Source organism: Ovis aries, chromosome 24 (assembly GCF_016772045.2).
Source record: "Ovis aries strain OAR_USU_Benz2616 breed Rambouillet chromosome 24, ARS-UI_Ramb_v3.0, whole genome shotgun sequence".
Classification (NCBI taxonomy): Eukaryota; Metazoa; Chordata; class Mammalia; order Artiodactyla; family Bovidae; genus Ovis; species Ovis aries.
The window spans coordinates 25,512,140-25,525,365 of NC_056077.1; the positions used below are offsets into that span (position 1 = coordinate 25,512,140).

Here is a 13,226-nt window from a genome sequence, read left to right on the forward strand (position 1 = left end):
ACTGGACCACTGAGGAAGTCCCGAGGCAGATTTTATTCAAGACCATCATGATAGGTGTAGGGGCCGGAGGTTTTGGTGTGGGGAAGAGAGATTGGGCTCAAACAGAATTCAACAAGGAAAACTGGGAATTTATAGCCAAGGAGAAGGGCAGTGAATGGGAAACACTTAAGAGGAAACATCAGGGATCGGGGGGAATTCCAGATAAACTGACCTGAACTGATGGCAGCCCAATATGATCAGACATCACCTGGGTAATGGCTGAGGATGAGGAAATTGACCAGTTATGAAGGATGGACGGTGCTGGCTAAGCTGAGTTAGCAGGATTCTTGCTGAAATTAGCCAATGCTCCAAAGTCAGCACCTAGTTGAGGAGAGAGTTCCGAGGAGCCTGAGCTGAGCCTGGTCAAGGAGAGTCTTTGTCAAGATACTGCTCAGGGTAGAAAACAGGTGGTTTTCATTCTGTCATCACCAATTCATTCGTTCACTCACTCACTTCTTCAGAGCATACTTATTAAGCTCTTGCCAGACATTCGCAGGCACTGGGGGCTCAGTAGAGCCCAAGACTGACAAAGTCTCAGCTGTCCTGTAGCTGACACACTGCAGGGAAGACAGACAATAAACACGGAAACAGCCAACAGGATACGTTCTGAAACTGCATGCTTTAAAGTCCAGGAGTCTTGACCCTGGAGTAGAGAGTCAGCAACGTGGGGGGAGAGCGGCTTTAGCCAGGGTGGTCCGGCCAGGCCTTTTCTGGGTGAGAAGGAGGCAGTCAGGGAGCTGGGGAGAGGACATTCCAGGCAGAGGGTAACGCACGTGCAAAGGTCCTGAGGTGGGGACAGGCTGGTGAGTTTGAGGAATAGGGAGGAGGTCAGTGTGGCTGAAGCAGAGTGAGCCAGGGTAAGGGAGAACCACCGGGGAAGGAGGGGAGAGGTAGGCAGGGGCCAGCTTTTATTTGTGTGGGTGGTGAGAAGCCACCTGAGGATTTTAGGCATGGAGGTGACAGGGAATTTTTAAAGGTCCCCCTGGATGCAGTCTAAGAGTCTTAGAGACCCCCTTTTTTTCAGCAGCAGTTTCTATTCCAGCAAATACTTGGCAGAGAACTGAGTCCATGCCTCCATATTAGCCCTGGAGGGTGGTCATGTTCATAGCCTGAAGAGGTAGGTAGGAGAATAAATATCTGGTGAACTCCTATACATACTTCAAAACCCACTGTTTCTGCTCACTGGCAGTTAAAAAGCCAGAGCATTTTCCCCTAACTTTATACCAACAGCCTTTCTGGAAGGCCACCCAAAGCAGGGGGTAATGTTCATTTGGCTCTTATCTTGGCCCTGAGTACAAGCACTTATTAGGTATGCATCGGATATTGGACAGAAAGAGGGCAAAAGGGAGACTTGAAATGCTTAGCTTCCTTCCTCTAGGACAGTGATACAGTTGATGGAACTGACAAGGATGTATTTAGGTTCCGTCCAGGAAAGGATGACCCAAATTTCCAAAGTTAAAAGCTACTGCTGTCAAATGGGGCTTCCTCAGTGGTTCAGTGGTAAAGAATCTACCTGCAGGAGACATGGGTTTGATTCCTGGGTCAGGAAGATTCCCTGGAAGAGGGCATGGCAACCCACTCCAGTATTCTGGTCTGGAAAATCCCATGGACAGAGGAGCCTGGCGGGCTACAGTCCACGGGTCGCAGAGTCGGACACGACTGAAGCGCCTGATCACGTATGCATGCATGCTCTTAAGTGAGGTGGTGAGTTCCTGGTCCCCTGGAGGCATGCAAGTCAAGCCTGGACACAGTCCATCAGGGCTGCTTCAGGGAAGGAATATCTTCCCTGGGAAAGGAGCAGTTGGGCCAAGTAATCCCCCAGCCCCACCTCAAATCCTTCCAAGCCCCAAGATTCTGGGCTTGGGCCCTGACCCTGAGCCCTGAGCCCTGCTGGCTTCCAGCCATAACTGGCTGCTCTGTCTTTGAAGGCAAGACACATTTGAAGAACTGGAGGATGAAGTCACCTCCTGCAGCCTCCTCCAGTCCACCCACAATGCCACCCATGCGGAGTACACGTGCCACATGAAAGTGTTCTCCCTCGTGGCTGACGACTTCTTCAATGTAAGCATGACAGACCCATCCGGCAACTACTCCAAGGAGTGTGGCAGCTTTATGGTGGCTGCGAGCAGTGAGTATCCCTCAGACCCCAGAGTTTAGCAGAATGCACAGTCGCTGAGCTGGCCCCCCAGGCCCACCCTCTCCTTAGAGTTCTTTTTGCTATAGTGTGATGGGTTGATCAGTAGGTTTGAGTCTTAACCAAATAGAGGCAGCAGGGTTACGGAAACGAGTTGGACTGGGACCCAGGACCTTGGCCTTCAGTTCTGGTTCAGCCCCTGCCTGTCTGTGACCTTGGACTGCTTCCCTATTTATAGAGTTGAACCCTGACTCTTAGGGATTCTGTTCCCATGATGGGGGACATTGGGTCCCAAGAGAAAATCCTTGCTGAGTTTTCTCCCATTCACTGGCTCCGTGAGGCCCAGCATCTCCCTCCAGGCTGGGGGTAGGTGGGAGTCCACAGGCAGAAGGGGCCAAATTGGTGGAAGCAGTTGTCTCTCTGGGTCCAGAACCAGGTTGGGTCCAGGTGTGTCCGAAGTGGGATTTCCAGGGAGAGGGGGTAAGAGTCCCATGCCCAGAGGCATGCAAACACAGACTGCTGAGAGAGTCCTGTCTTGCTTGGGAAGGCCCAGCCTCCGCGGGCCCTGGATCCCCAAGGGGGGGGCGGGGGGTGAGAAGGTGTCTGTCATTCACACCCTGGGGGTCCAGGTTTGGATCATTTCACTGTGGGTGTCACACCACACAAGGTGTGAATGAAGCTTCACACACACCCAGACACACCCAGAGTCTCTCTCACATACACACATTCATAAATACACCCTCGAACACATGCATGGGTGTCCCACCCACCCTCAGCCTATCCAGCCTGGACACCTGCCCACATGCTCGCTCCTACACAGGCACACGTGCCCGCATGCTCTCTCAGCCACGCAGATCCAGGCGTGGCTAGTTCACAGAGCAGGGGTGCCCTCTTGCGCCTCTGAGAGAGCCGGGCAGACAGCAAGCCTGCCCCTGCCCCTGCAGAGCAGAGGCACTGCTCCACTGCCCTCCGCCTCACAGTGGGGCTCCAAGTCACTTTTCCGTCCGGCCCTGCCTTCCCCTCCCTGCCAGGGTCTGAAGCCAGGCCTGTACCCAGATTTGGCAGGGGGCGGTGTTCTCCCCCACCCCCAGGCCCGTTTCTTCTCCTGGGCCCTGGACCCCTGTCCTTGACCCCACCCCATCCCTGATCCCCGACTCTGGTCCACACCACCCAGCCCAGGACATGCCAGAAAGTGGAAAACCAGGCCTCCATTGGCCTGGGGAAAACAGGAGAGGGCCTAGAAGCATTTCCAGTCCCAGGAGACAATGAAACTCCCCCCGCCCCCCACCACGTCCTGAGCACGTGCCTGAGCACGTGCCTTCCCCCATCACAGTCGTCCGCAGCTTCAGAGTTGCTGTCTGAAATCCCTGGCGGGGATGCGCGTTGGTTTCACAAGCATCGCTTGAGGGCCTACTGTGCACCAGCTCTGTCCTAGGAACTGTGGACATGGCATTGACTGGAGAACAAATCCTCTGTCCCAAGGAGCTAAGATTCCCCGAGACAGGGGCAGGTGACAAGCAGGATCACAGAGCCCTAGAGGGCGTGGTGTGGTGACTCAGATCTCTGCTCCTGCACTTTCCAGAAAATGTCCAGGAGATGACAGCATTCACATCACATCCCCAGGGCCCCTTCCGGTATCAAATTACTTCTGCAGAGCAGCCCAGCAGGCACTCAGAGGTGGTAACTTCCATCATTAGCATAATTTGTGCTAATTAATTAGCATGATGCTAATTACAGTCTCTTGACTTCTCAAGGAAGCTAGAGTTAAAAGAACATGATGCCATCATTTAGAACAGACATGGAGAACATCTGGGTCTCATTGGTTTTTTTCCCCTGGCCGCCGCCGGTCTGCATTCTTGCCCCCTTGAGGGGTAGCATCCCCCTTGAGACTGGGAGGGCTTGGTCTCCGAATCTGTGTCATCCATCTCTGTCCCCTGCCCAATTGGGTTGAGTTTGCAACCCAATCTCATCTAAATCTCCCATTTCTCAGATGAGTAAACTAAGGTCCAGAGATGGGGTGCTTCACCCCAAGTCATTCAGGGTCACTAGTCTTCATCTCATCAAGAATGGATCAGGCATAAGGGAATTTATTCCCATCACCACATCCTTCTCAGCTGCTGCAAAATCTCATCCCATTTTTCTCTTTCTGGCTTTTTCCTATAAGTCAAGCCATCTCCCCCTTTCAACGTGACCGTGAGCTTCTCCGGAAATTATAACATCTCCTGGAGTTCCAGTTCCAGTTCCAGTCCCAGGGACCTTGTCTACGCCCTGAAGGACAAACTTCAGTATGAGCTGCGGTACAGGAAGGTTGGAGAACCCTGGGCTCAGGTGAGGCCCTCAGAGGACTGGGCTGGAGGGGTCGGGGGTGGGAGGGACAGGATGTGCAGAGCATCCAGGCAGGAGGAGGAGCAGCCACAGGTGAGCCTGTAATTCACCGTCCAGAGCGGAAACCAAGGACTCGCCTGGGATGGAGGCGCTCCCTGATACCCTCTCACTCCATGCTGCCCTCGTCTCATTTTTCCCCGGGGTAGGAGGCCCCTTAAAATCCCTTCCTCCCTGTCCCTGTGTCCTCTTCTATCAGTGTGCCAGACAGGAAGGGATCAGCACCATCCCTGGTTCTATCTCAAGTCTAGGTCTGTCACAGTAGGAGAAGTTTCAGAAACGGGGCAGCCTGGAACTGTCCCATTACACTTCGAATGGCCACTGTTGGAGACTTCCAGAAGCATCGATAACCAAGGAAGTTCAGAGGGACCATTGTTTCAAATGTGAAGGCTTCTGAAGGCGTTCTTTGTTTAGAGTGTTGAAGAGTTCCAGAATGGCCTGATGTTTAGAACAGTCACAGCTGAAGAGTTCTAGAACTATCCATCCTTTAGAATGGTCCCAGTTGAAAACTTTCATAAATGCCATTGTTCAGACTGTCCCCAATGGAAGACTTCCGGAGGCATCAGTTGCTAAGATGCCTGTAGTTACCGATGCCCAGAAATGCCCACTATGGAAAATGCCCACTGTTGAAGAACTACAGAGGTGTCCAAGGTCTGGAATGCTGCCAGTTAAATATTCCCAGGAATGGCCACTGCTGCTCCTGGGACATTTCCACGCCCGGCCAGGAAGGGTGCCCTGCCAGGACTGTGAGTGGATGAGCTTGGATCAGAGAGAACAGAACAGTGCACTATATCTTAGGGAGGCCAGGGCTCTGTGCTGCTCAGGCTGGAGTGTCCAGAGCTCAGACTGGGGCTTGATTCTGGTGGAGAGGGTGGAGACTTTGTGGGACAGACTCCGCCCCTTTCGTGGCGGCTGGTGAAGGATGGTTCTGCTGGGGGGTGGGAGGGCTGGACTAGGGGTTCATGGCTTGGTGCATCCTTTCCCTGTGCCAACAGAGTCCAGGGAGAAAGCTGATCTCAGAGGATTCCAGAAGCGTCCTTCTCCTCCCTTTGGAGTTCCACAGCGGCTCAAACTACGAGCTGCAGGTGCGGGCAGGGCCCCAGCCCGGCTCCACCTTCCAGGGCACCTGGAGCGAATGGAGTGAGCCAGTCGTCTTTCACACCCAGCCGGAAGGTAGATGTGAAACAGGGATGGGTGGATGGATAGACACCACTCCTTGTACCAGATCGTGTTCTAGGGCAGCCACCCCGAGCCTGGCTGGAGGGTACCCATTGAGTCCTGCGCCCGTTCTTTGCCACTCCATAGCATTCCTAGGGCCCCTGCTTGTCAAGCCCTGCATTGGGTGCTAGGCACGTCTCCCGGCAGGGCATTTGATCCCTCTAATACATCTGTGAAGTGGGAATTATTATGCCCATTTTGCAGATAAGAGAAGGGAGGCTCCAAGAGATTAAAATCACTTGCCTGGGGTAGGGGTTGAACCGAGGTCCATCCCACTATGAGGTAGCAACAGCCTTCCCACCCTCTTCCCCTCCAGCCTGGACCCAGTGCCCCACCCATACCCGCGTGGCCTCCTGTAAAGGCCAGTCAATGTCATCCAGTGTTTGCTTCCTTCCCAGAGAGAAAGGGAGACCTGTATCTTCACCTGGTTCCCATCCTGCTCATCCTGGTCTGCCTCATCTTTGTCTTCTTGGGCCTGAAGGTCCCTTGGAGGTGAGGCCAGGGCACAGGGAGGCAGGGAGGGATTCAGCCTGGGCCAGGATATAGGGGGCACCTCCAGGAGCTGGAGTGCCCAGGGCCTCCACTCCCCGACTCCTCCCCACAGTCCTGTGGAATTGAGGGTGGAGGAGGAGTCAGGGCTCAGAGCAGGGCAGCATTGGCTCAGCACAGAGTAGGCAGTCCAGCCCTTTAACACTGTGCACCGTAGGAGACTCGCTGCCCCATTTTACAGATGTGAAAATTGAGGCCTAGGGCAGAGGGGCAGAAGGGAGGGGCCCGAGTTGTATCTTGGAGACGCTGAGTCTCCCACAGGACACATTTGGGGTGCAGCTGAGCAGGAGGCCCTGTTGCCCTCTGGGGGGTGCAGGGGGACTCACCTCGTCTCTGCCTTCCCAGGCCGTGGGAAAAGGTGTGGCTGCAGGTGTCCAGCCCGAAGCCCTTCTTCCAGCCCCTGTACGTGGGCCACAGCGGAGACTTCAAGGTGAGCACACCCACCCTGTGATGAGCTCCTTGGAGCCTCTCGCCTTCTGGGAGCTTGCGTCTCCCCTCACACCTGGACCCCCAGCCCCACCCTGCAGGTCAGGGGCACCCAGATCCCCGCCCAGCCCAGAGCCAGACTTCGTTTTCTCCATCCACAAAGTGCAGGAAGGGGTTTCCGTGGAGCAGGGTTGGCATGAGTGTTAAACCAGATCCTGCAGCGTTTCTCAGGCCAAGGAATCAGACTGGGGCAGAGTGTGAGCTAGGTGGTCCCTTGAGCCTCAGACTGGCCTCCCAGTCCTTTCGTAGAAACCCTTGCTCTGGAGGTGGCGAGGGAGCAGCTTCTGGGAAGGGAAATGGCCCCACCTGCAAAATACATGGGGCCCCCACCCCCTCTGCCAGCACCCATGGGTTCTCTGTGCCCATTTACTGCCACCCACCCCCCCGAGGCGGCAGCCACCACCGAGAGGATGTGGTGATGGCGGGCGGGGCGGACAAACTGCTCCAGCCGAGCCTGAAAGTCAGGAGGCGCGACCTGCCGGCTGCCTGGCCATCATGGAGCGCCGTCTCGCCTCCGCCCTTTCACCTGTGTAACAGCCCCTGTGAGTGGGTGGCTGGGTGTTCCATTGTTCCAGGGGAGACACGAGGAGACCAGAGGCTGAGGCTCAGAGACAGGCAGGGGCAAGGCCTAGGTTCCATCACGTCCAACCAGCCTTTCCTCTTTCGTCTGCACTTTCCCTGAAGCTCAGCTCTTACGTCTATTCTGTTTGTTTACCAAGACTCATATAGCCCTCGCTGGTGCACTAGCTCTGCTAGGAGCTCCACAGATGTTATTCAGTGTATCATTTAATCCCCACAAGCACTCTGTGGAGTGGGGACTGTTAGTGGGCCCGTTTTGCAGATGAGGAAGCTGAAGCAGAGAGGGCAAGTAACTGGCTCAAGGCCACACAGCTGAGAAGTGACTTCAGATCAGGGGTGATGGGCCTCAGCAGGGTTCTGAGATGAGCTTTCTGACCAAGAAGCTCAAAACTGGGAGATTTTGGTTCTCAGGGATGTTCTCTGCTGACTGGTTGGAAACCCCGTGTCATGAAGGGAACCCTTGGCAGGCAAGGGCAGGGAGACCCTTAAAGCTTAAGGATGGCTGCCCTGCAGTTCATCTTTGCCCTGCAGCCCTTATCAGGAGATGCAGTTTTGATCTCTGGGTCAGGGAGATCCCCTGGAGTAGGAAATGGCAACCCATTCCAGGATTCTGGCCTGGGAAATCCCATGGACAGAGGAGCCTGGTGGGCTACAGTCTGTGGGGTTGCAAAGAATCGGGCACGACTGAGCAACTGAACCACCGCCACCACCTTATCCTTTACGAGTGGCTGGTCCTTGATTCATTCCGCTCATTCATTTACTTAATATACATTTTTGGGGCGCCTACTGTCTGCCAGGCACTGTGTGAGCCTCTGGGGGACACAGCTGTGACCCGAGAAGCTAGGAGCTTTTGCCTGGCCACATGTCCACCCTAGTAAGGACATAAACAGGAGAAGCAAGGTTTCGAGAAATCTCCCCAAGGAAGATAAAACAGGAGGCCTGGTGGGGGCCCTGCCACTCAGTCCTCAGGCCCTCCTGCCCTTTGGTCCCCACTACTCGGGAGTCTTGACCCCACACCCACACAGACCCCAGGCCGCCGAGCAGCGGATCATCTGTGCCTGCAGGCTGCCGAGAGCCATGGCTCCTTGCTACAGGTGGGGAAACTGAGGCCCAGGGATGCAGGGACAGTGGAGGGGACCATCTCTGGACAGGGCCACAGCCGAGTACTCATCTCCCCACCCCCATCTCTCTATATTCTGAAGTCGTCCTTTCTGTCTCTCTTACTGTCTGTCTTGTCTCTGTGTCTGTTTATGCATAGACAGCTCACCCCCTAACCCGTGTCCGTGGGCCTCCCAGATGGCCCTAGTGATAAAGAATCTACCTGCCAATGCGGAGGACGCAAGAGTTGCAGTTTCAATCCCTGGGTCGGAAAGACCCCTGGAGGAGGAAACGGCAACGCACTCCAGTATTCTTGCCTGGAGATCCCATGGACAGAGGAGCCTGGTGGGCTACGGTCCGTGTGGTAGCAGAGTTGGACACGATTCAGTGACCGAGCACCTTGTCCCTGCTCCCATCCATGACTCTCCCTCCTTGTCTCTCTTGCAGAAATGGGTGGGCACACCCTTCACTGCCTCCAGCCTGGAGCTGAGACCCTGGAGCCCCGGGGTACACTTGGCCCTGGAGATGTGCAGCCCGTGCCCACCGCAGGGTACAGCCAAGGGTCTGGTGCCCACGGAGCTGCCGGAACCCACAGAACTGGTGGAAGCTGACGGGGTGCCTGAGCCGGGCTCCTGGGGCCCAGTGCCCTCCACTGCAGGCAGCTTGGGCAGCTCGGTTTACAGCCAGGAGAAGGACCGGCTATATGGCCTGGTGTCCATCGACACGGTGACCGTGGTGGATGCAGAGGGGCTGTGTGACTGGCCCTGCACCTGTGGGGATGATGGCTACCCTGCCCTGAACCTGGACACTGGCCTGGAGCCTGGCCCAGGCACAGAGGATCCGCTCCTGAGCACGGAGGCCACAATCCTGTCTTGTGGCTGCGTCTCGGCCGGTGGCCCCGTGAGGCCGGGCAGCCTCCTTGACCGGCTAAGGCTGTCCCATGAGGATGAGGCAGATTGGACACCCGGGCCGTCGGACAGTGAGGCAGGCTCACCTCCGGTCGGCCTGGACATGAACACGTTTGACAGCGGCTTTGCGGACTCTGATTGTGGCAGCCCTGTGGAGAGTGACTTCAGCAGCCCCAGGGACGAGGAACCCCCCAGGAGCTACCTCCGACAGTGGGTGGTCACGGCCCCTTCACCTACGCCACCGGGATCCCAGGCCAGCTAGTGATGCTCCTGAGCCACAAGCCGCGGACAGGGTCCCCCGGGGGCTATGGAGTGAAGGGGCCTGCAGCTCTGGTCTCCCCGACGGGACGCCTGAGCCTGGTGCTCACACTGTGCATCTGGGGTTCAGGGGCCACTGGCGTGGCTGTGTGCACGCGTGTGTGTGGCCCATGTGCCTGGGTGGACATGGAGCACCCCCGTGGTGATGCCATGTATGTGTCTGTGCCGATGTGAGTTCCCCGTATGCATGAATGTGAGCGGCACATGCCTCTGTGCACGCGAGGACAGCCTCCCTCCTTCCCAGGCACGTGAGGGTGGCCCTCAGGACATGTGCCAAGAGGCCAGTCATGCGCTGGGACCAGGGCCCTCCCTGCCTGGGACAGGCCACAAGCCCAGCACCCAGCACCCCCCACCCCAGGTCCTGCCTCTGGGAGCTGCACAAGGTCCACACTCTTCCTCATCACCTCGCAGGGGGCGGGAAAGGGGACCAAGTAAGCCCATCACGACCCTGGGGGTGGGAAGACTGGGAGGGTGGGCGATGAATGTAGCTCTGAATCCTGACTCTGACACCTCCTGGCTGCGCCATCTTCGGCGAGTCGCTTCCCCTCTCTGGGCTGGAGTTTCCTGTCTGGACCATGTGGGTGGCCTGACCTACCCTGTGGAGAAATCAGAGAGGTCGCCCACATACGGTGTGCAGCCCAGAGCCTCAATAAACATCAGCTTCCTTCCTTCTGCGGCCAGGACCACGGTCTGTGCTGGAGGTTGGGTGGGGCTGAGAAACCAGACAAGACGCAGGTACCTGCGGGCTGTCCCGCCCTGCAGAGGGGCACCTGGGGGATTTTGGGCTGAAAACCAGCTTTGTATCTTAGAATCAGCCCCTCAGCAACCAAGATTTTGTTTTTGGGTGCCTGCTGCGCGTTTGTTGTTCCCATTATGCGCCCAAGAGATATTTATTGAGTACACACAGGTGCTGGGATGCTGGGAGAGGACCCTCCTCGGGGCACTCACGGTGGGGGAGGGACACTGGTCTAGGTAGTAAGGACATGGTGGTCCTGGTCCCTGGCATCTTAACTGTTCATCCTGGGGAATTAGAGGGAGTCAAGTTCTTGACAGTTTGTCAGAGAGCCTGCTGAAATGTGAAATTAAGATGCTAAGAAAATACTTCTTTGTGACATTTTGAAGGCAACTTACTGAACGTCAGCTTTTCACAGGAGCTGGAAATCGGTGCTGCATGTTGCAAACAATTCTTACTTTAAAAAAGGAAAAAAGATCCCAGGAAAATCAGAATGGACATCTCCGTAGTGGGGCATAACGTGCAGAAGTATTCCCATCCCCTTCTCTAGAGCCCGATAGAAATAAAAATCAGAAAGGAAAAGAGATCATTTTTCTCCTAAGGGTGCTCACCTTTAAAGGCAGGGTTTTCGAGGCCACTGAACAGGGTTAAAATAGCGGAGTCTGTTTCAGCCACCAGCTCTCGGAGCCCTGAGGGACTCTCTGCCCTGGCCTGGCCCTGCCTGGCCTGTGGTTCTTCCCAAACGTCAGGCTGCAGGGCATCACCTGAAGCTCTGGGCTGTCTCTGCTTTTGGATGAGGCTGACCTGTCAGTCCTGCCGATGGCTCCTCTGACTTCTAAGTTGCTGAGAGAACACCAGATGCCTTGGTTCTGAAAATTCTAGAACACTGATGGTCTTAACAGTGGGACTGGGATCAGGATGTGCGGGGTGCAGATGGGAGCACAGGTGTGAAACCACAGCTCCTGCAGGTGTGAGCAGCCCTCCCCACCCCCCCGCCGTCACCCCGGAGACGCTTGGGCCAAGGTGTGCTGTGGTTTTCACACCTTCAGGGAGACCACGGGCTCCAGGCGCTCATGAGCCCCTGGCTCTCCGGGGAAGCAGCTCAGCTCTCCAGCACCCAGAGCTCCGGGCCCAGGTGTAGGGAGAGGGGACACCTGCGACCCCCGCTGATGGCAGGCCAGGGTGGGGGAGGGGCATGGGTCTCTGGCCTGGGCCAGACAGGACTCCTCACCGACACTGGGTCTTTGAAGGGGACCCAGCTCATAAAAGTGCAGAAGGGAGACAGGAGCTGGCCCACCTGGGGGGCTGGAGTACCAGGAGGGGGGTGGGTGGATGACCGATGGACGAGTGGGTGCGTTAGTGGGTGGACGGAAGAAGGATGGTCTAGGCCGGAAGGAAGAACAGTTGGATGGATGGATGGAGATAAACAGTTGCTAGAGACAAGGATGAAGTGCCAAACACAAGCTCCAGGAAGGTAGCAACTTCACCTCTTGTGTTCGCTGCTTCACTCCCGATCAGGCACATAGGGAGCCCTCCTCAGTAAAGCCTGATTTGCAGCGTTTGCTTATTTCCACGGTGTAAACATTTCACCACGGTCAATTTCAAGCCAGCAACTTGACGGCTTCAAACACGGGATTGGAAGAGATGTTTATAATCGATACTCCTGGCTGGTAGGAGGCAACCCCAGCACTTGGATGGGAGATCAGAGCAGGCAGTAGGAAGGCCCTGGGGGTCTTCAGGGAGGAGGTGGCATTTGTTGGGCTCTGGAAAATGAATAGGAGCTGTAAGGGACACCAGCTACTCAGGCAGAGGGAAGAGCTTGAGCAAAGGCCTGGAGGTGTGGCTGAGCCCTAAACATGGGGTGGGGTGGGGGGCTCGGAGGTCCCCGTCACCCAGCGTCCAGGCCACACAGTTACTAACAACCCTGTCTTTGGAGGCAGGAGGGTGCCACCCACTGCTCCTGGCCCAGCCCTTTTCCATCTGCAGGCTCCCAGGGGCGGGATATCCATTCAACAAATGAAGTGAAGGTGCAGAAGGGACCAGTGACTTGTCTGCGGTCACACCCTGAATTAAAGGTCAGAGTCAGAACTTGAACTCTGGGCTCCTGACCTCAAGTCCAAACTCTCTTCATCTTGCTCTGCTGGAGGGCACCTGGGTCAGGAGGGAAGAAACAGCCATGGGTGCCCGAGATTGTGTCAGCACCACTGGGGGGCTGACCCCAGCTCTGGGAATGGCTACGTGACCCGGCCCCCCCGACCCCTAGAGAACATCTGAGCTCATCTGAGACGAGGCCAACACACTGGAAAGCAGGGCTGGGAAGCGGACTCATATTCCTGATAATACCTCTTAAGCTCTTGGATCCAGCCATGCCTGAAACTACACTCCCCTTGGGCTTTTGCGGTACATCTCTGGGGGCAAAAGACGTGAGCATCCTCTTTTTAAAAACTGATGGCCCCAGAAAATAAATTTTAGATTCTGCAATTTGAGGGGGGTTGTCTCTCAGCATCATGCTAGCCACCCACCCAAGGCAAACCCCATCTCTGGAAAGGGGACTAAGTGGAGAGGGCTTTGAGCCTGGACGGCCTGAGTTGGGAAACTAGGAGACCCAATTACTAGCTTTCAACCTGCAGAAACCATTTCACTTCCTTATGTCTGTTTTTTCATACATGGAATGGGTATATTGATCAGGACCAGGAATCAATACGTGTGAAGTATGGATAGCGGTGTCCGGCACATTGGAAGTGCTTAGAAAATGTTGTTACTTTACCATTTTTGTGGACAA

At 55.8% G+C, this 13,226-nt stretch overlaps 1 protein-coding gene across 3 annotated transcripts in view; it reads left to right on the forward strand.

Annotated features, from left to right (window-relative positions):
* The window catches only part of IL21R (interleukin 21 receptor), a 36,080-nt gene extending 25,701 nt beyond the window's left edge, over nt 1-10,379 (forward strand). For 2 of the 3 annotated variants that reach the window (XM_060405598.1, XM_042239698.1), the window contains 6 exons: nt 1,968-2,167; nt 4,338-4,501; nt 5,551-5,728; nt 6,172-6,265; nt 6,668-6,752; nt 8,933-10,379. In XM_060405598.1, the coding sequence (XP_060261581.1) occupies nt 1,968-2,167; nt 4,338-4,501; nt 5,551-5,728; nt 6,172-6,265; nt 6,668-6,752; nt 8,933-9,655 (1,444 nt within the window). In that variant the 3' untranslated portion in view covers nt 9,656-10,379. 3 annotated transcript variants of the gene reach the window in all.
* Nucleotides 10,380-13,226: the final 2,847 nt, after the last annotated feature.